Here is a 23,390-nt window from a genome sequence, read left to right as displayed (position 1 = left end):
GCATTGACACCCCCATCAAGTATGCAAACCCCCAGGGTGGGGCTAAGAGGCTGAATGACTGAATGTTCATTTTGTGCATTTGGGCTTGATTGGAAAGGACAGGCTCTCAACGCCTTATATTATTCCCCAAGGGATTCCATAGTGTGGATTGGTTGGTAGGGAAATCCTTTGAGTGAAACCCATCATACTCTTACATGATAAGGAAACATGGATAGGGGGTGCAGATACAAGCATTCCACTGGGTAGACCACCCCATGCTGGATGTCCAAGGTGCCTGCCACGTGGGGCCAAGAGGGTGAGTGTCTACTCTTGGGCTTAGTATGAAGATTGCTTCGGGCCGATCCTATAATGCTCCTTCATTTGAACTCTAATGTGATTAGACCTATCTAATGAACAATGATAATTATATGTATTTGTACTTATATGTGTCATTACTAACCATAATGGACATAATTGAGATTTATGAATTATATATATATATATGTATATATACGTATGTATATATACATATATGTATATGTATGTATATGTTTAATATGGTTGCAGGACATACATATCCAATATTGTTTAATATGGTTGTGTTGATGTGTCTTTTGTACACGACCAAACACAGAATAAAATATCTAAAGGTACCTTATCCTCTCTTGAACAAAGTTTCCCGACTGCTCAAGATCTCGCCAAAGGATCAGTCAGAGTAACTCCAAGGCTCTGATATGTAGGGTCTCTACGTGTGGATAAGCCCTTTGCAGTATGATGTGATTTTGCTAGAATCACAAGGGGACTTAGATTCGATGACCTGAACTTCTGATTTGCTGGAATCACAAGTCCTATTTACTAACTGGAAGATAAAGAAATGACAAAAGATACAAGGTTCAAGAAGTCTACTCTAAGACCTAGAATGCGAGAAGATGGATGAATGACTAGGTGGAATCCTACTGGGCTGGGTCTCACCATCAGGTTGAACAATTCAACACCAACTCAATGCGATCTTCTAAGGGATGTTTCAAATATGTCCAAATCGTACAGCATCAAATACTGATCACCATTCAAGATAATGCGTGAACAACAGAGGTGCTATGACTCGAGATTAAGCTGGTTCTATGCCAGTTGACCACGCAAGGCGCTCTTACAGATAGCAAAAGGCTAGTGGTTTGGACTAGGTGGATTCCATGCGAGTGCTTTCAATAACTTCTTTCATTCAATTTAATTATCTGTCATCTAAAATGAAGATTCAACAAGAGACCATGCATATTGCAAAGAAACAACACACTTCACCATAACTTCAATGAAGATGGAGTTTATTTACAATCAATGGCAATAATTTCTTGCCTTGTCCTCCTAATCTATTATAATGGCTATTCTATTAGCTGACTATTCACTATTTCTAACTATTCACCCACTATTAACTTTTACAAATGAGGAGCCAGGGCTTTATATAGAGAACCCTTTACAAACAGACGGCTCTGATTGACTTAGAACCAATGGCTAGGATTACAAGATAGAAACCCTAATTAGGGTTTGTTACAACAAACTTCCTTAGCCAATTAGAAAATTACATTTCAGGAGTGAGGACCAATAAGAAGCAGGGGTAGGTACATCGAAGTTTGTGCCGCCTCCGGTAAATTAGGTACATTGAATCTGGTCATGCTGAGGTGGACCAATCCGATTGGAAGAATGATGACTGGGATGCCACCTTGTCTAACGCTTGTGACTTGGTTGATCCTCTTCAGTCTTTTGACATGATGAATGATGTACTTCCTTTGTTTGACCAAGCTTCCTTATTGTCAAATCTTTCTTCTCCAGTAGCACACCTCCGCCTGGAAGTGCTGGCAAAGCCCTTTCTTTGTCATCTTGTGAAAGAATGAAGTCTTGAGGTTAAGACGAACTCCTTGAACAGCCCTAGTCTTCCAATGCTTCAAAGCACCTTGAGTCTTCCCTTTTGCCTATGGAACGTCCTTGATGACGATGGATTGGAAGAGGTCGTCCTTGTCCTGGCCTATTCTTCTTTCATCTGCAAAACAAACCAAAAGATGATTAAGGACACATAATAAATTCATTCTAACATAGCATTTTCTACCTTAAACCGTCAACAAGAGTTATCAAAATGAAGTTTTCTCAAGATTCTCCCCAAGTACAGGCCCTATAAGAATTTTGCTTTGGACCCTTTGAAAGGGTCAGGAGCGAAATTTGCATTCCTAGCCAATTTAGACCTCATTTCATCATAATCTCACAACTAGCCCTTTGCCTAGCTCAAACAATGTAAAAAAAAATAGGAGTTTCAAAGGATTTCGCTCTGGACCCTCTGGAAGGGTTAGGAGCGAAATTCTAGTTTAGGCTCAAGTTTTGTCACTTTGAAATGTCTTCCAAGGCAAGCATACACTAGTCCTCTCTCCACCAAGGCCTGGGAATCCATCTCCCAACCTTCATCATGAGCAATTTAGGTGAAATTGACAATTTTGCTCTGGACCCTTTGGAAGGGTCAGGAGCGAAATTCATTCTTTAGCCCAAAATCCTTACCTCTTGGACTCATAACCTATTCAAACACATGCCTATGGCCATCTTTAAGTCCAATTCACCTTGATCACTGTCCTGGCCTAGCACAAACTTGAAGGAAAAATGACATTTTGAGAATTTCGCTCTAGACCCTTTGGAAGGGTCAGGAGCGAAATTCAAGTTTTTCACTTGATATTTCATTTCCTTCACTCCAATCTATCTTGCAAGGCGAGAATACATCACTTTTCTTCCAATCATGCTATAGGGATCAAAGTTCTGGCTTCAATCAAGGGAGAAATAGGTGGTTTGAAGAATTTCACCCTGGACCCTTTGGAAGGGTCAGGAGCGAAATTCATTTCTTGCTTGTTTTCCCTCATTCAACTCCATTCCTCTCACTTTGTTCTTACTTGATTCTCACCTTTGGATCTATCTCTCAACATATCAACACTTGCTTGACCTCAATGGCTAAAAAGGAGAATTTCGCCAAAAACCATGGCCAGGGACAAGACCTATTTAGGACTTCGCCTTGGACCCTTTGGAAGGGTCAGGAGCGAAATCCTTGTCCAAGCTTAAAATCTTCATTTCTGGAGGCGACAATCCATTCAAGGGCAATCCTAGGGGCATCTCCCACCTTGGTCTAGGCTTAGCTTGGCATAAAAATGAAAGGAAAAGGTAGTTTTAAGGAATTTCGCTCTAGACACTTTGGAAGGGTCAGGAGCGAAATTCATATTTTGAGCTTATTCTTTCATTCCTCTCACTTCCATCCACCTTCAAAGGCAAGGTCACGCCACTTCACACCCATCCAAGCCATAAAACCCAAGGATTGACTTGCTTTGAAGGGAAAATAGGTGATTTTAGGAATTTTGCTCTGGACCCTTTGGAAGGGTCAGGAGCGAAATTCATGATTTGGCTCAATTCCTTCAAATTTGATAATCACTAGCAAGTCAAAGTCACACCTAAGGACACTTCCAATCCTAATTCACCTTGAACCACCCTAGACTTGGCATAAAATTGAGGGAAAAGAGTGGTTTTGTGAAATTTCGCTTTGGACCTTTTGGAAGGGTCAAGAGCGAATTTCTCATTCTAGACTTGACTCTTCATTTTTTCAATCCCAATCTTATTTGCAAGGTAAAATTCCATCACTCTTCACCCAAGGAACAAGGTTTGAAGCCCAAGCATGGAAGCAAATGAGGTTAATAAAGAATTTCGCTACCCTTTGGAAGGGTCAGGAGCGAAATTCATGATTTAGGCAAAATCTTCGTCTTTCAAAGCATCCAACTACCTCTCAAGGTAAGAACATACCAATTCACCCTCCAACATGCCAACGCCTAGCCAAAACAAGGAAGCAAATGAGAGTTATAACGATTTTCGTTGGACCCTTTGGAAGGGTCAGGAGCGAAATTCCTACTTTGGCTCATTTCTCACCTTTTTCCTCCCTTTCTTGGCTTGAATATGATTTCTTAGGCCTCCTCCTACCATCATCAAGTGAAATTGCTCTCAAAGTGGCATTTATTTAAAGGTATAAGTGAGAAAATAAGGTCATTCAAGAATTTTGTTGTGGACCCTTTGGAAGGGTCAGGAGCAAAATTCATATTTAGGCTCAAATCTTGACTTCATTTCTCACATTTCTTCATCCAAACAAGTGCTTTGCCCTCAATAATGCTTGGGAATGAGTTAGTTCTAAGTTTGGGTCAAAGTAGAATGTCTTATGGAGAATTTCGCTCTGGACCCTTTGGAAGGGTCAGGAGCGAAATTCAAATTCACTTTGGACCCTTTGGAAGGGTCAGGAGCGAAATTTGACATTTTGGTCTCTCCGTCAGGATTCATGTATGGAATATAACAATTAAGTATAAGACATTATATTCCATATATACTGTCAGGATGTTTGAGAGTGGTTTCGAACCTCCAGGAATTATAATGCAAAATCTAATTTTTGGAGGATTTTTCAATTTTCCAAACTTAGTCAAATTTCAGGATCAGGATGACATTCCAAACAGCGCCAAATTTCAGGACATTTGAAGATCAGGATGACATTCCAGACTTCATCACTCACCAACTTGACCTAACTCAGATCTTCAAAGATGATATTCACTCACCAAGCTTCATTGACCTCCTCAAACTCAAACAAGACGCAATTAGCAATAAGAAGAAAACCTTGTCCTAAGGAAGACTTTCAAAGAAACCCTAACTTGGAGCACCTGCTGACTCCCCCTGGCTCAAACAGAGCCTGCTATTCTAGTGATCCCTCTGGCAACACTCAGAATGCAAAGGCTAATAGACAAAACCCTAAAAGACCTAGAAAAACAAACCCCAGAAAGTAAAAAGTAGGGGTCCCCATTTGCGATGGGGCAATGTGTGAATACATCACAACAGGTTGCAGGACTTAAATCAGGGATTATCTTGTTAAAAGGCATTTTAAATGGTCAGTTATACCTCTAACGATCTTACATTTCTTATTTGAATGGAATTTGTGATTTTAGAGCAAGATTTAGGGCAATCCCAAAAGGGGACATTACAGTGCCAAGAAAAACTACCGAGAGCAAACTCTCACTTCCTAGTGGCTCTGGAGAAATCATTTTCTGAAAACTTCTTTTGTGGATGCAAACACTTAAAAGTTGCAAATTAAACTTAGAACTTAACCTTCCTTCAAAATTTCATCTTTGATAATGTTCTACTAAAGAGAAGTGTGCCCTAGGGTTGGTTGTTTCAATTAAATGCCAGTGTCCATAAACGCACCATTTCTACTAAATGCTAACTCTAAATAACAGTGAGAAGTTTTTGTTTCTACAGAAAATTTCATTTCACACTATCTATTGTAGATAAATAATAACTGTGAATTTAGCACTGCACATTTGAAATCTTCCACACTTTATTATATAATAATATATAAATGCGAACTACAAACATTGTGTAAAGTGGAAAATTGGGAACCATAGCCAAATTCGCCACTTAAAAGAAGAGGGGAACTTTACTAAGGTTCAATTTTCACTTGGGGAGACTTTACATTCAAAAGAGGGGGATGAATCTACTAGATCCAATCCCAAAGGATACAAAGATTGAATACTAAGTAGATTGGTTGTGAATGAAATGCAATTGACCCTCTTTTGTAAGTTGTTAAGTTGAATTAAGACCAAATGCTGGAAATGAAGACAAAGTATGGGAAAACATTGAGCTACAGATTCGGGATTCAGTCGTACACCTGGATCTGAGAAGTTTGAGATGATTCAAAGCTGCTCTGCGAAATCTGGCGAAAGTTGCAAGGACCGTGTGTCCGGATAGGGGCGCGCTCCTATCAATCCTCCAAGCTTTCCTCACATCGAAAAGGGTTTTTGCATCTCTACGCTTAATTCCAAAAGTACAATTGCGCACATGTTTTTTGCACACAAAAAGAAAGGGAAATGTGTTGGGAATAGGGGTTTGTCTTCAGATCAAACCCCAGCTTTGGAATTAACCAAGTGGTTGAAGTAATGTAAATGAAATGACTGAAAGTAGAAATCCTCCTCTTTGAGGGGATGTTGAATTGACTGAAAATGAAATGCTTATACCTCCTTGTGAAGTTATTGCTTGCCTCCACATGGAATTAGGGTTTCATGAAGTAGAATGTTGATCTTCTCTTCAATGCTTGAAATCTTGTCTGTATTGCTGCTCCAAAGCTTGAAGGAAGACTGAAAATGCTCAATTGCTCTTGAATGCTTGAATGCTTCATCTCTTGAATGCCTAGATGCTTGATTGAATTTCATGATCTGTCAAATGAGAGAGGAAATCCCTCTTATATACAAGCCAGTGGGGTTTAATTGACTGATTTTCCGACTTGAGCCGACATAGGGGGGACTTTCCCGCTCTAATTTGAGATGAGCCAAAGGGAGGGACCCCAAGATAGGTCCCAAATAGGGGATCCCAGGGCACCACGCCTTGGTCGTGCCCTATTTTGGGGCAGGATCAAGGTGCAGGCAGAGTGCTATGTTGAATTGCAATGTATTTTTGATGTGCATTATTCAGGTCTCCAATCAGGCCGAGGGGCGCAAACACTAAGGCGAAGACCCAAATGCAGTTGAAAATTGCAAGGGGTACAATTTTAGGACGTTACACATTGAAAGATGCATATTAATCTTCCCAGAACAGCAACCTTATGATGAATAACATGAACCATAATATTGCAGGCTGGACTTGTGTCCTCCATTCCACTTTGTGAACTATATTAAGGGCATTTTTTGAATCTTGGTTTTGAAGGAGGACTTGTTTGTTAGTGGGAATGCTATTATACTCCTGGCACTTCTATCTTTAAACTGTAAATATTATTTCTACTTTCATGGGCCTTTCATGTAGTGCATTTCAGTAAACAATGTGCAATCAGTGTCACCACTCACAGAAAGTTTCCTAAAACCCTCAACAACCAGCCATACAGACCTGCAAATTTTCCCCCAAACAACCACCTGCTGATTGGCTTCTAGATATAGCCTGCTAAAGAAGCCCATGGCTTCTCTAAGAGCCAGTCCCCCTCCAATCCAAATCACTCCTTCCATTCACAAATAGCGTGGTTTCATCCAGTAGCATGCAAAAAGAAGAATCACAATGTCCAATTCCCCTGGGAAAAAGAAAAATGATTGCTACTTAAAACAATTAAACAGTTAAATATCTCTTTCAGCATGGAGGAAATAGAATAAAAAATATGAATACTAAGGAAAGAGCACTAATCTGCAGAAACACTTGAAAAGCTGACAAATCTAGCCACTGCACTACATTAGAAACAGCTCACTTGCCAGCCAAACAGCCGATAGCCAAGTTACAGCCATTCCAACGAAAAATCCTAAAATGCCATGAACTGAATGTCATTACCCTCAAATACCTCTGTTACTGGATTCTTCCTCGGGGGCCTGGAATCAGAGCTGGGTCCCAACCAGTTCCCAGTGCAAGCTTGGTTCACCCCTGGGTTCGGTGCATCCCAGGTGCCCAAATTCGGAATTACGCAAATTTATAAAAAAATGCATTAAAATTCTGGTTCCGTGAAACCGTAAAAATTTGGAGAAGTTGCTTTTTCATTAAAATATATGTTTAAAACAAATTCCACCAGTGGATGAGCAGGCTACATGGTCGTCAGAAATTAGAATATTAAAGTGACAACGTGAATGGAGAAAATATAAATTAAGAAATGAAGAAAAATACTGCACAAACATTCATAATATTAAATATTTCATAATATTATTTTTGTTTTATTTTTATTTTTTAATATTACCTTTTAATAAATTAAAATTTTAATATTTTAGAATATTAATTTAGATTTTTCATTATAAATATGTAAAATTAACAAATTTAAATTAAAATATTTTAAAGAGCTGCTCTTTATGTTCACTTCCTGATCAGAGAGGATCGCAGGGTTGCCGTTCGGACAGAGGTCATCAAGATCAAGCGTGATCTCAAAAAAGGATACATTGATGGGGTTTTTTTATGTCGAAGCAGTGGCAAAAAAGAAACTTCTTTTTGAAGCTCTTAAATTGTTCCGGAAAGGTTTGGAGAGGCAAGATATGCCTTTGGGAGCTTCATTGCTATGTATGGTGATCTGCTCTCTGCTTCTCAGATTGTGCGTGTAAATATTTTGGCTGAGGGTATCATGGCTCTCAATAACTGTCTGCTCAAGTGAGCTTTACTATGTACAGGATCTACCCCCTTTTTGGTAGAACTTATATATTAAAAAAAAAAATTAATATTTAAATTATATCAATCAAATATATTATTACTTATTTTAATAATTTTATGGATATAGTATTTTATAATTTAGATATATGAGTGTGTGTATACGGATGAATCCGTACCCAAGGGAAAAAAATTGCCGTACCCGCGAATCCGTACCCATACCCGTATCCGTGCTCGTACCCATACCCGTATCCGTGCTCATACCCATACCCAACCAGTAACATAGTCAAATACTAAACCTCATAGGATTCATAATAATTGGAGGTATGATAAAAGAAACTACTCTTATTTCTAAGTCAGAATCAAATAATCTGATTCTTCAAAAACAGTTGAGTTGACTCTTTTGCCAGGTCATTCCAGCAATTCTTAGTTTGTGAAAGACTCCAGACTAGTATCAGAATCACCAAAGTGCCTGCAGTGTGTTTTGTAGCCTTTGGGGCCAAGAAATGGAAAAACAGCACTCAGTTTTGCTTCCACAACTGCATATGTAATGTCCCCTTTTTCCAATGCCCTAGTTTTTGCCCTAAAATCACAAATTCCATTCAAATAAGAAATGTAAAATGGTTAGAGGTATAGCTTTACCTATTAGATCCTGATTGAGACCCCTCAATCATGTTGGATATAAAATCAATCTTTCCTACTAGGGTTAGGAACATTATCATAATCATCATTGTAGTTTACTTAATGTGCATGTGGATTCCCTTCAGGCTTTTCCCAGCAACCCATCCACATTATGAAGCACTAAGGGACATCATACAAGACGCCTTGAGCCTATCCATCAAGCCCAGGAGCACAGAATGATACCCACCATTCGACCTCCCAGCCCCACCTGGGGTTACTCAACTCGAATGGACCATTATGCTGCTTGCATTCCTTATATGCACATATCTCCCCTCCATAATGGGACAGCAGATTGGCTCAAGCTTTAAAGAAATCTTCATTATCATTAATCATGCGTATCTATATATATATTAGAAGCCATAGATTATCTGCATATATTCCTACTTCCTATCAAATGGAAAACAAGATAATAAATCAGCCAGATCAAAATGCACTATACATCATACCGCTGCCTTGAACAATTATAAGTCTGCAGTCTAGTTTATTAATTATGAAACTCAAGATTTCTTCTTGATTGAGTATCTTATAATTCTGCTTCTTCGATGATATCACATCCTCAAATTATCTTGTTCTTATATCTTTCCTTCTGTCCTTTTATAAAAGGATGTATTGCTTAGTTCATGTCTTTTGATCATAATGAACTTCTAAACTACTCCTTTTGGAATAACAAAATATCTCTCTAAATGATCATATCCACTTGAATGCACATCACATCACTTGTAAATAACTCTATTAATTAAATCGCACCATTCGGAGATGCAAATCGAGCATCATACTGACCATACCCTTTCACTTTCTAAATTGCTGTTTCTTTTAATTAGTGGTCTTTAACATAGTCCTCCCTGAATAGTCATGTCTGGTCTTCATAGAAGTTAGCTGCCCTTTTGTTCATTATTAACAGGCTTTTAATTAAGATTGCATCCCTTCTTAATTGTTGCTTTTCTACTTAATATAACCAGTGTCTTCAAACCAGCTTTCCTCTTTTGTAACTGCTACTTTGTATCTTAAACAAATCACCACTTTAACATATATAAATTATCTCTCAACTCGCTGCATATTACATTGTAATGAATCACAGCTATAACTTAATTTGTTTGTTTGATATAAAGTATAAACAAATCCTTAATGGCAGCATCTTCTCTTGAGAGAAAATCGTGAAGTTTTTCTGATTAATAATAATAATATATACATAGGCCTGTTAATGGGCCTTCCTGGGTTGATCCGGAAAAGAAAAAAGAGAATGGTGAAAAAGCAGTAATAATTGAAAGGCAAAGACCTAAGGATGGATAAAAGTGAATTTTGGTGGGGCATCCTAGGGCAATCCAGGACTATCAGGTGCTGGATTCATGGTGCAGGATTGGCGAGGAGACATTCAGGCCATTGGGGCCAAGAGGTTACTGGATGGCATGATCAACGAAGCAGCGGCGCAGGCAGCATTGTGGGGATTGAGAATGGAGCAACGATTATCGATTCCTTGTCTACATTTGGAAGGTGATTCGAAGATAATAGTTAATTCTATTATTAAAGGAGAGGCCGCTTCTTGCAAAATCAATAAGTTTATTACAATGATCAAAATTGAAATGGAAACTTTCCAATCATTTTGGGTTACTCATGTATTGAGGGAGGGTAATAATGTAGCCGATGTACTTTTCAAGGCGGCTATATCATTGCAGGAGATGTTGAGTTGGATGCCAAGTGAGTCGTACGCCACCAAGGGGGGAAGCTTTAATGAAGTTTTAATGATAATATGACAAGGTGTGTAGGTGGTGTTATTTAGACACAAGTGTTCTCGGCAGATTTCATTTTCTAGGTCAGTGGTGAAAATGTAGCGACAGAAGGCGATGTCTGGGGTGAAGAAAAACAGTTGGAATGGAGGCCAACTTTTCTCTTCATTCGACGAAACAACTTGCCTTTTTTGGCAAAGTTTCGGAGAAGAGGCTAGTGGGGTTGTTTAAATTCGTTGATCCCCTTTTTCTTCAGATTCTAGATGTGTTGCTCGGGGAAGATTACATGAGGTTAGAGTTCCGCTACAGAACAAATGTGGACATTATATCAATGCTGATTGCTTGGGGGTTGGATCTCAAGCACAAACAAGGAAATGTTGTGGGTGGTGCGGGCCTGTGTTCCAGAACATTACACTTATGGATTGACATCTATTCTTGCGAGAGCTGAAGTAGTTAGAGGGTTGGGGTGCCAGTTTGGAGAGGGCATTATGCAAGATGGGGAAGAATTGGAGTTCAAACCCTTCATTTTGTGGAATGATGGTGCAGACTGAGCAGCTCGCAAGGAGGAGGCGCATGTGGGGTGGGAATCGTTGAAAGACTTCATTCGAGAAAAGGAAGTGGAGCAGAGGATGGCGAGGGAGGCAAAGAAGAAGGATGTGGCAAAGGAAATTAAATTTGAGCCAGAAGACTTCTGGATTAATGGGCCGCATAAAAGCAAGAAGAAAATGTAGTCTTTGTGTTTTGTCTCTGGTTTTTTTGTTGGGGTAGGAGTTATCCGTTTATTTACTGGATCTCATCTAGGGTAGGGGTGGCAAGGAAGCAACATTTTGCTTTGGTTTGTTCTGTTTGGTTGGCACAATAAGGCATTTTTTGTTACAGGGATAATATTTAGCAGTCTGCGCAGTAAGGCACCTCTTGCTATAGTGATAGGAAAATGGAGTAGTGTTTGTATGAGCTCAGAGACTTGATACAGGGGTTAATCCCTCTTTTTTGCAGCTTTTTTATGTATTTGACTTTAAATATATAAAATATAATCATATTACCGATCAAAAAAACGTGTGTTGCTAATCCCTCTTTATGCAGCTTTTTTATGTATTTGACTTTAAATATATAAAATATAATCATATTACCGATCAAAACTCTGTGTGTGTGTGCGTGCATGCATGTGTGTGTGTGTGCGTGCATGTGTGTGTGCACATGTGTGTTTTCATTGACATGTTAATCAATATTATTATTATATTTTATTTGGCTAAATTCATTGTGACATGATTGGGGGCATGACAGCATATAAAGGGCTTATTTGCTGAATAAAATCAAATTCCAAGCTCACACACTCAGATGTTTTCACAAAAGTTTCAAATCTGTGCCTGTGAGAGAACACTTTCTGTAGCAATTTAACTGTTCATAGTTTCAAGTTTTCAACAATAGAAAGTATTTCTCATGCGTTTTCAGGAGAGATTTTTGTCTCTGAAATTAGCAAGGCTATAATGAAAAACATCTCATGCAATGAAACACACAACTTTTTTGTCCAATACAAAATATGTTATGCATTTTCTATTTAAATGTCTAAGTGTTGAGTTTTTAGTTCGGATAGGAAGTTCCACACAGGTTCAATGTGAACGTGCAAGGAAAAGTTCATGTAGTCAAGTTAGTCTGTTTTGTATTTCACTTTTTAGGATTTAAATGTAAGTCTTTTATTCAGCTAAATAAGCCTAATATATAAACAATCATTAATTGCTTAGACTTATCTTCCATCTCACTCTTATAAGTGATAAGGATGCTTTTCGTAAATAATGCTGAATTTTGGGAGATTAGATTTTTCACTGAATTAGGATAAAGATAGGAGCAAGCAAGAAGTTTAATAAGTGGATTGTCTTTCAAACGAATGAAAGACGAAGTTTTTGGAAAGACTAAAAAGAATGAAAAACAAATTTCAAGGTGTAATTATCTATATATGTTTCCACATTTTGAAGTTTTCATTTATGTGTGATCTATGCAACGTTATTTAGCATTAGTACATAATCACTAGGTATTTTGAAAATTCTTTATGGTATCAGCACCAAAAAGGATAGAGAAACAACCCTGAGAAGGAATTTGGGGAATTTTTTATTGAAAATTGAACAAGTTTTTCTCAAGTGGAGACAGGATATTTTTGTCTAAACATCGTGGCTAGGGGCTAGAGAGAAATCATGGATTTTGTGTATGAAATTTGCACACAATTTACAAAAAAAAATTGCAGTCTTTTTGTAAAAATTGTGCAAAATCTTGTGTTGAAAAATCACACAGAAGATTTTTTTGAAAAATTGCAACTCAAAAGAAGTGTAGAATTGCAGCAGGAAAATAGAAAAAATCATGACATTTTTTTGCACGAAAAAGTGTGGTTTTTATTGTCAAAATTTCATGGCCTCAAATGATTTTGATTCATGCAAAGGTTTTTTGATTTTGTACGCCATTTTTTTCAGTTGGAAAAAAGCCTACAACTAGAAGCAAGATGTTTTTGCAATTTTTTTTAGTCACTACCACAGTACCACAGTTTGCAGGTGTTTATGAGTCACAGCTAGGGATTTGAACCGGTGACTGTGGCACACAAGGACCAGCTAGACTTTCCCACAAGTGGATTTGAAAAACTGGCAGCTAGGGTTCATTTCAAAAGGTTTTCAAAAGGCACAAAAATTTTCAGTAGCTAGGGTTTGCTAGGGAGTGGCAAACGAAGGTTTTCGTAATGTCCCCATTTTGAAATAGGATTTAATAATAAATAATAGTAATAAATTAAAACATAAAATAATAAAAATATAATATAATATAATTAAAATGTAATTAAGTTAATCAATGGTCAAAAGGCATGGAATGAAGAGTTGTGACTCTCTCGAAAATGGGATATAAGAGGGAGAAGAGATCATTTGAAATGGGATAAGGAGGAGGGAAGAAATGAAGGAAGCATGTGAATCAAGGAAGGATTAATGGAAGAAGAAAGGAATGGGAAGTAGATAAAGAAATGACTCTTCCAAAGGGCAAGAATTACAAAGGGTTGTACTATTTCAAAGGGTGGAAATTGTGATAGGTTGTGTCTCTTGCCAAAGGGCAGGAATAATGAAGAGATGTGACCTCTCCCTCACGTGGGATGATATAAAGAGAAGGTTAATTTGAGGAAGAGAGGCAAGGGAGATCAATTTGGAGAATAATTTATTATTCTCAAAGGCAGAAATGAAAAGTGGTGACTCAATTCCTTATGAAAGGTGGTGCTCAATTCCTATGAAAGGTGGTGACTATTCCCCCAATAAAGTATAGAGGAGAGATCATTCCAAGCATTCAAAGATCACTCAATCACTCATCAATCATCTAATCAACAATCACTTAGTCATCACTCACCAATACCTCAAATCATCCAATCAAAGGAATTCATTGAATCAATCAATCAATCATACAAATATCATCGAATCAGACAGATTAGATTGGACAATTTACAAGATATTAAATATTCAGCAGCTCATCTAGTTACTACAGTTTGGTATGAGTTTTCTGTGCATAATATATTAAGTACTATATTAATATACATATGTTTCTGCATGCTAGTTATTAGCAATGCACTGCTCTTATGATTGCTCATATATATATGTCACAGTAAATATTAATCTGATTTTCTGCAGTTAACTTATTATATGTAGAGTATGTTCCTTCCTATGTTCTGAATGTTTCCAGCCATGGTAGAGGAAATAAGGTTTGCAAGAGGGGTACAGTGATGGGGCACTCCTCTAGGTATACCACCTCTATGAGGGGACTCGATGGTTTCATGAGGCCAAGGGGGTACAGAGGGTACTGCCCTGGGGCCTAGAGGAGATGGCTTCCGGGGCACCCTGTTGTGACCTCTTTCTCCTATCATGGTGCATCAATACAAGGAGACCAATCATAAAGAGAAGGAAAAGGTTGGCAAGATGAGGGGCTAACGGAAAGTGGACACCTCACTGGGTAGACCACATCGTATGGATGGCATGGGCCACATGAGGCCAAGAGGGATGGTATATCCGCTCTTGGGCCTAGGGTAGAGGATCCGAGACACCCCATCGAAGTCACTCTCTCCCATGCTCCCTTATGGTTGAGCCTTCCAAATATGTTTAATGCTTTCTAATTGAATTAATAGTTCTGCCATGGATTCACCAATGTTCAATTATTATAAGCTTATTGGAATTGTTGTTGTAGATGATCTCTAATCTGTTTGTAGGACTTCAACCAAGTGAAGGTACACTCTAAACCCACTTACTTACTTGGAAATTGAGAATTAGGGCAAATTTAGGGCATTCCCAATTAGGTGACATTACAGTTTTTCAACAGTGGCTAAGGCAGCCAAGTAACTAAGGTTTCAATAATTTGTAACCTAGGGTTTTGATCAAGAATGGAGTCAAACGTCAAGGTTAAGGGAAAGGATGAAGAAGGATCCTCGCAGCCAAGGACTTGAGTAAAATCAAGTGCTTTAGTTGTCATATGTTTAGTCCTTATGTATCACAATGTCTAAACAAAAAGAAGAACCAAGGAAAGCAGGAACAAAAAGAGGCAGCAGCCTCTATAGAATCTCAGATGATCAAATTTGGAAGGGTTTCTTCTCTCTCTACCACCTCAATTCCAAGGAATGCTTGGTATGTGGACAATGGGACCTCTAGGCATATAACATCAACCCAAGAATATTTATCAATTTCATGGAACATAAATCTGGAGTTCAGGTTGAGCTCGTTGATGATGCCAAGTATCCAATAGTAGGAGTTGGTACAATTTGCTTTCAACGACAATCAGGGATTTCTGTAAATTTTGATGATGTTTTGTTTGTTCTTGGTCTCAGGAAGAATATCTTTCAATTTTAGTGAAGGAACATAAAGGCTTTGCAGGTGAAGTCAAGGATCAAAAGTTCTTATCAGACCGGACGAATCTAGCCTAGATATTGCACAGATGATAAGGTTAGAGAAAATCTTTACAGGTTAAGGGTGAACCAATTCTAGCAACATTGGTGAGTAACATCAATGATTTAGACTATTATTTACAAGTTCCTTACATGGTTGTTTGATCAAGAATTGGATCCCACGATGATTTATTAAGATAATCAAAGTTGTCTCAAACTCTTGAAGATCTAGTGTTTCATGAGAGGTCAGATATCACTTCATCAAAGCAAAGATTTCAAAGAGAGCAGTGACGCTCCAATACATCTCCACAGGCCAACAACTAGCTGATATTCTGACCAAGCCCTTAGCAAAAGGGAACTTTGAGGCTTTCAGAGACAAACTCAGATTGGTGCAGAATTCCTTCCTTGCTAAGAGGAAGTGTTGAGATTTTAGCTCAAATAGGAACTTCTACACAAGTACAATGTGAACATGGAGGGAAAAGTTCAAGTGGTTCACGTTAGTCTATTTTGCATTTCGCTTTTTAATATTAAAATGAAAGTCTTTTTTTAACTAAAAGGTCTTATAAAGTGTAGATAATCACTAATGACTTGTACTTATTTTCCATCTTGTCCTTATGAGTGATAAGGATGCTTTTTGTAAATAAAGCTAATTTTTGCTGAATTAGTATAAAGATAGGAGCAAGATAGAAGTTTAATATACAGATTGCCTTTTGAAGGAATGAAAGATTTTCAAAAGACTGAAAAACTGTATGTAGCAGCATACTTCATGTTGTTGATTTTCATGCAGCTGTGAGATATATCAGTTGTGGAGGTTTCCTAGTAAGTTTTTCAAAGGAATGAAAAACACATTTCAAGGTGTAATTATCTATGTATGTTTCTGTATTTTTTAAGTTTTCATTATTGTGTGATTTATGCAATGTCATTTAGCATTAGGACATAATCACCAGTTATTTTGAAAATTCTTCACTGAGTCTCACTTTTTCTTGCAGAGTCCAAATGAGTCTGATTCTGGCTGCTAATCTGGAAAATTCAATTGCTACTTTTCATTCTATCTTTTGACTCGCATAATATTGAAATGGAAGTCATTTATATACTTTCAGCATGACAGCATTCAAATATATGTACAATTTAACAGACACACCTGAATCTGTCCAGCATCGTATGATTTTGCAGCATTCGGGTCTGATGAAGGTTCTGTGGCCACAGATGAAGACATGAAAGCCCGTATACTGGTAGAACACCTTGTGGGCATGACATTTGTAATCTTTCTGAATCCATGTGTACTCCTGAATAACAACATGGGTAGCAAAATTAATAGCAAACTATAGATGTCAAATACTAAAGCAAATCAAATGCACCTGTTTTTCATTATAGCTTACGAAATTTCTTGGAGGTGGAGATTTCTATAATGAATATTGTTGGGTACTGAGCATCCAATACAGGAAAAGCAACATGTTAAAATATAAAAAATACAAGATTCACGTACGCAGCAAGAAACTAGAAGAATAGAAATGTTTTATCATGCAGACCCTTCATACAGGAATTGATTTAACTCACAGCCATCCCTCATTTTAAAGGGCATTTCCCATTGAATTAAAAAAGATTTACAATGCTAGAAGATGACTAGTGGCTCAACCCTCCAAAACATAGACTATTTAAGATATTTCAAAATGTAATTCAATTTCAACTTTGCAATAGATAAAGGTTTCAAGAAAGGTGGTATAGCCCCTGTGATGCAAATTGAAATCCAAACAACCAAAACACTGCAAAACTATTTATGCCTACAAAGGTGACAGGAATTACAGCAATTTAACAGAGCAATACAAACTAACATTTCATTATCAGTCAAGTGACGAATTTTGCAACTAAAACAATCTGAAAGAACATTTTTTCATTTCTACAGCATAAAACAAAATTGTTTACAGACATTGACTGCGAGTCATCGTCACACAACCCAAGCAACACCCCTCACATTCTCTGTCTACCATATTCATTTCTTCTTTCTAATCGTCCAATCCTTGCCAGAGATTGATTCTGCTCAGCATCTCTGACTCTTCTCGCTACTTTTGCCTGATTCCCCACAATGACCAATGTTATGCATTTCATTTATAACATAGCATCGCTCTTCCCAGGCACAAGTTCCTTCCCTTGATCTGTTTCTCCAATCTCTCCCCAAAATCGATGCCACTTCTCTCCCTTAAAATCAATATCCCTTTCCACAAACAACCCCTTTCGTTTTCTCAACCGTGTCACAATTGTTGTCGGTTTCCAACACAGTAGTTTTTCATCAATGCCCATGACCCCTAACTGTTCCATAACCAAATCTCCTTCACAACAATCGGTGACTCGATGCTCTTGCATCACGCTCCCCTGGAGACAAAAGAAATCATCAGCTCCTCTACATGAAGTCGTCAATGGAATGACACGATAGCTTTCTATCAAAAGAGTCTCTCACATTGACCCTCTACGTATGCACAAGAGATCACCTTCTTGCAACACAAAATCAATCCATGGTCCTCAATCCGTGTGGATAGGACTGTTGTAATATTCATATGCCTACTTGGTAACAAAAACATCCACATTCAAATCCTTTAAGCTCTCAAATCCAACACTATGTGCCTGGATTTCACATAACAACAAACTACTTCGACTCAACATACCAGCAATCTCATGTGCTTGCCAACCCAAATAATTCATTAAGGTATCCATTCTTGCAATAGAAAATGTATATCTAATAGCAATCTGATGAATGTCTCCAGAGTCTCTACACATTCTCCATTCTCCATCAGCACAAGGCTAAGACGCTCCCTTATCAATTCTCTCCCAAGCAATCCTTCAACCTCTAATTCTTGAATCTCGACTTCTCCATCTGCTGCAATTGCTTCAACTGCTGCAATCTCATTCGTTGCTTCTTTGTTTTCAATCACTACTTCACTTATCTCCTCATCCTCATTCATGTATGTAATGCCTTCCACAAGACATGGCTCTGTTGCAAATTCGTTATCATCAATTTTTTTTCCAAGTCCTGCAATCGCAACATTATTAGGAAAACACTTCTCTTCCAAGGCATTCGTTCTACTTGAAATCATTTTCAATTTCTCATGGAGCTTTCATTTCACCACTTCATCTCAATACTTTTCCCAAGATGGGATTACCACGGACCTCTGTATGACGCATCTCATCTTTCCCTTCGTTTTCATATTCTTCTCTCAATCTTAAGCAATATTTTGTGCCTCCTCTATCCTTGAATGTCACAAGTCTCCTCTCACCTACAACAAATCTTTCTAGAACTTAAATCCTCTGCAGTAACAGACTCCTCTTCTGCAACAAATTCCTTCCAATATATACTTGAGACATTTCCAAGATTCTCTGCTCCCCAAATCTTGTAGCTTGTTGAATTTTTTGCCATTGATGTCAAGATTTATTCAAAGTTTATTTTAGTTGTCTACTAGTTGCTAATGAGCATGGAGAAGAAGATGATAGAGGCGCAGCCCGCAGAAAATATTGATGATTTCCTAGCCAGAGTTGGCAAGGAAAGGGAACAGAAGAAAGCTAAGATGTTTTCTAGGATTACTAGAGATGATACAAGAGCACACATTGCACAAGTGGTTGTCCCTATAGGTGATAAGATCAGAAATGTGGTTACTCCTATGGATTATCAGGTTAAAACAATTGACCTTGGACCAACTACAAAAAAGCAAGAGTTCTAGGAACTTGATGATACAGTCAAGGCAATTGAGGCGCAATTGGATAGGACCATTGAGAAGAAGAGATGCTTGAGTGTGAGAACGGGAGACTCGAGGAGTACATTGAAGAGATGAATTCCCAAAGCCGTGAGGATCCTGCTTTTGTCTCACCTATTGCTATTGATCGTGGATCCCCTTTCAACCATGAGGCGATGAGGAATACATATCAGGAGGTTGGAAAATGGATTGAAGATGTTTCGAAGCAAGCAAATGATTTCCTAGCTCAATTTGTTCAACCATTTGACAAGACGGTGATACTTATATTCAGGATGCAGTGCTTGGAAGGAGTTTGCGAAGATTTCCAACCGGTGCAGGAGAAGACTATTCCTCGCCTCCAAGTGTTGAAGCGAATTCTTAGGTTCACATTAATTCAGTAGGGAGTTGTCTAGGCAGGTAATGTTTATGATTTCCATGGTTGGTATGTTCCTTGGCCATGTGAAAGATTACATATGATCATGCAAAAAAAGAGTGCACAAAGATGGAAGGATCCATTCAAGAGATGCAATCCAAAATCCTTACATCCATTGAAGAATTATTGGGACTAGATGTCCAAGCTTCCAACAGTTTGAACTTGGAAGAATTGAAGGAAAAGATGGAAGTTTATTTACTTCAATCAGTTGGAATCATTGAGGACGAATCAGCTAGATGATTTGGTTTCTCTTGTCAATCACATCAACAACTTGCAGAAGCTTATGCCGGATTGGGATATTTTCGATGCTTGCTCAAATGCCTTGGATGTGATCAATTTGCAGCAAGAAGGTCTACCTAGTGTTACGATGGAGGAACTCAACTCAATCTTGGCTAGATTCATTCAGTATGCAACTAGAGAGAGGGATGCAGGCTAGAATCTTCTAGAAGATTCCCTACTTGATGACTAGACGTCATCCCATTGGACCTCCTTTCTTTTATTCCATTTTTTGATGTAAACCCTAATTAGGGCAACATTAAGGCAGTGTTGGCATGATCTTGTCCCTTGATTCTAGATTGAATCTTGGCCATCCATTTCATTTGAAACTCTATCTAAACCCATTTGCCTCTCATTTGTAAGAGAGAGATTTTTGAGAATTGTCGACTACATGTTGCAAGTTTAAAAATAGATCATTGAAGTTTGGTGGTTTTGTTTAGATTTTGTATACATTTGTGGTTCTCAATACCTCCAAATTTACATTAGAATTTGCTTTCAAGTATTTTAGATTGGATAAAATAAGAGTTGAATGCAATTGAATGAAATTTATTTAACCCATACCACTAGCTTCTTGCTGATTGTAAGCTTGCCTTGTGTGGTCAAGTGGAATTTGAATTGGACTTAACTTCAATTATTGCACGTCCATTGGTATGCATTGCCTTGATGGTATTGATGTTGATGGTGATAATTTGAACATCTAAGAATTCACCTTAGATGATTGTACTAAGCTTGTGTTGAATTGTTCTTTGATGGGGAAACCTTGCCTAGTTGAATTTCAATGAATCATTCCTAGCGTCTTGCATTCTAGGTTAGACAGTCTTAAAACAGAATTTCTAAACCCTCATCCCTTTTGCATTTTATTTGAAAAACCTTTGTTAGAATAAATTGAGAGCTCAATTGCAAAATCATTCGAAACCGTTGGCAAACCCATGTCCATTCATGATAACCTTGAATCATTTCGAACAATTGTGTAAGTCCCCAAGTGAAAACAGCACATCACATCAGCCATTGAGTTACCCACATGTCAAGAACTGACCGTAGAAACCTTGGAATCATCTTCGTTGATCAGATATTTAGCATCTAAGGTGATTTTCTTCAAGAGAGGGTGTAATACTTTGGTATTTTATTCTGTGTTCAATTGTGCCTAAGGAACACATCAACAAGATTGTGCCGTTTTTTTTTTTGGAGATATCATGTTTATTTTTTGCGGGTGAAAGAGGCATGAACGGGTGCATTGACTGTGTTAGTTACTGTTTTTTTTTTAAAGGTAGAAATCATGAGCATGAGTATGACGGTGACTGTGATTGTTTAAGCAAAAATTTAAAATCATGAAGTGATTCAGGGCTGAAGTTGAAGTTCATGCTGCTGTGAGTTATGTTTGTGTGGTTCTTATTTTGCAAAAGCAATATTCATCTCTTTGAAGGGGAGATATGAAAAGAAACTTGATGGGTGGATACTATTTTTAAAGAGCATTGCTGGACAGTGATACGATATAGTCTGAGACAGATTCAAGGGGTGCTGTTTATCTTTACTGAGTGCTGTGTGCAATCTGGAAAGTATAATTAATTCTTAGTGTTTGTGAGTTGGAGCTCTCTTTGAGGTTGGTGCCTCTTTCAACTCAAAGTTGGTGCTCTTACAAAGGTTGGTGCCTCTACGATGAAGAGTTGGTGCTCTTGGAAAGTGAATGTTCTCAGAGAGTTGTAGCTCACTTATGTAATTTGGGTTGTAGCCCATTATCTTGAAGTGAATAGAATTCTTTGATGCCGTGGTTTTTACTAAAAAGGGTTTTCCAAGAGAAACGCTTGTGTTATCTTCTTGCTGGTTGTTCTTAGAATCTGTTTTGACTACATATTGATTTAAACTGGACCATATACTATTTTGGAGGAAAATTACAAGCAGCTGCTGGAGAGGGGTACTGATGGTATGCAACAGAAGCTTCTGAGTTCGAGTGACAAGCAGCAGAACTGCAACACTCTGCTGATTACTTTTGTGGATTAACAATTTAAAGAATGGATTATAATTTAGCTAATGTTTCTAAAACCGTGTACCCAGGCTGAAAATATATGATAAGAGCGGGATTGATGGTATACAATAAAAGTTCATAAGTTCAACGGCTGCATAGCATCGTTGGAAAACTTTTCTGATTACTTTTGCGGATTAAAAAATTAAGGAATGATGATCAAAATTCAGCTAATAATTATAAATCTGTGTAGCCAAGCCGAAAATACATGATATTGATGGCACATTTCATTGCAAATGGCTCAGACTTGCTCGGGAGTATGTAATGATCGCGTGAATGAAGGCTGAGATTGTTTTTCTCAGTGGGTGCTGCACAGAAAACTTCGGACCAGTTGCAGTGTGCTCCTTTAGAAATACATACAGAAACTATTTAGAAAATACTGTCCACTAATAAAAACACTACTTGGTAAACCTAAATCGTTGAGCGGTGCTACGGATTTCCAACCGCTCCCCCTCCCACCCTCTAATTCGGGTCGGAGTAAGAATTCGCGTTGAAAATTTTAGTGCTGCAAATTTTCAGGTGCGGATTTGATGTTTTCCAGTTAGTTTAATTTGTAGATTACCTGGGACGACCTGGAACATAAAAGCATGAGCAAAAGCTCCGGCCAGGGGAATACCTGCCCCATAAGAGTAGGAATAACCTCCCTCCTTGGGACCACATCCTAAGAAAATTTAATAACGCCACTTCATTGTAACTGCTGTACCGGTCTTAAAAAATACACTAGCCTCAGAAAAAAAGGTGAAAAATGAAGCTTGCATGGATCTTCCCTTTAGTGCTTGTGCATTGGATTACGTAGTGGGTTGAAGATAACTCTAAAAAATACCTGGTTGAGAAAGAAGGGAGCGATACGTTACGAGCAACGGAAATAGGACGCAGAGGAAGAGTCCTGAGTCTGCGGAGATGAGAAACAAGGAGGCGTAGAGATGCAGGAGGTGCCTTGAGATGAAGCATTGTAGCTGAAGGAGCAGAGCAATGCATACGACGGGACCGCTTTCTCTCGACCAGTTCTGTATGTCACTCTCCCAAAACAAGGTCCAGAAAGTGCACTAAATTCAATCCCGCCGTAAAAAATTGAAATACAAAAATTCCCTCGTATGCTACCCTTTTATTAATCGGTATAATGTAGTGATAAGGAATGTGCCCTAATATTTTTACTTTTTTTTAATATTGAATCAAAGGCTGTTGATAATATTTTTACTTGACTAGTCCATAAGAGTTGCCTTGGGCTCGTCCATAGAAGAAATAGTTTTATTATGAAAATGGAAAAATGGGATAATTTTAACAAATGATTTTCACTTCTGGGGTTATTTTAAGGTGTTGTAATAGATCTCACGATAATAATTAAACATATTTTGTGACACAAATCATATTTATTGATAATGTACTTTTATTTTAGTTATTACTCGATATGTTTGTTTGAGAGATATAGGATTTAACACATGATTAAGCAAATGAATTGCCACACTAATTATTTGAATTGCACTTAATGAAAGTCCCTTATGTTATTTTATATATTCAAGAG

General features: G+C 38.0%; 1 protein-coding gene across 3 annotated transcripts in view; it reads right to left on the bottom strand.

Moving 5' to 3' along the window:
* LOC131078969 (DNA gyrase subunit B, chloroplastic/mitochondrial) overlaps nt 1–22,951 on the bottom strand; it is a 208,969-nt gene extending 186,018 nt beyond the window's left edge. For 2 of the 3 annotated variants that reach the window (XM_058016827.1, XM_058016828.1), the window contains exons 1-2: nt 22,692–22,951; nt 16,559–16,703 (exon numbers count right to left, since the gene is read on the bottom strand). In XM_058016827.1, the coding sequence (XP_057872810.1) occupies nt 16,559–16,703; nt 22,692–22,846 (300 nt within the window). In that variant the 5' untranslated portion in view covers nt 22,847–22,951. The remainder of the gene's footprint in view (nt 1–16,558; nt 16,704–22,691) is intronic. The other variant, XM_058016829.1, reaches the window with a different exon arrangement.
* Nucleotides 22,952–23,390: the final 439 nt, after the last annotated feature.

This window comes from Cryptomeria japonica, chromosome 8, assembly GCF_030272615.1.
Source record: "Cryptomeria japonica chromosome 8, Sugi_1.0, whole genome shotgun sequence".
In the NCBI taxonomy this organism is placed as follows: domain Eukaryota; kingdom Viridiplantae; phylum Streptophyta; class Pinopsida; order Cupressales; family Cupressaceae; genus Cryptomeria; species Cryptomeria japonica.
Note: the sequence above shows the minus strand (reverse complement) of the source record. Positions and strands in the feature narration are given on the sequence as shown.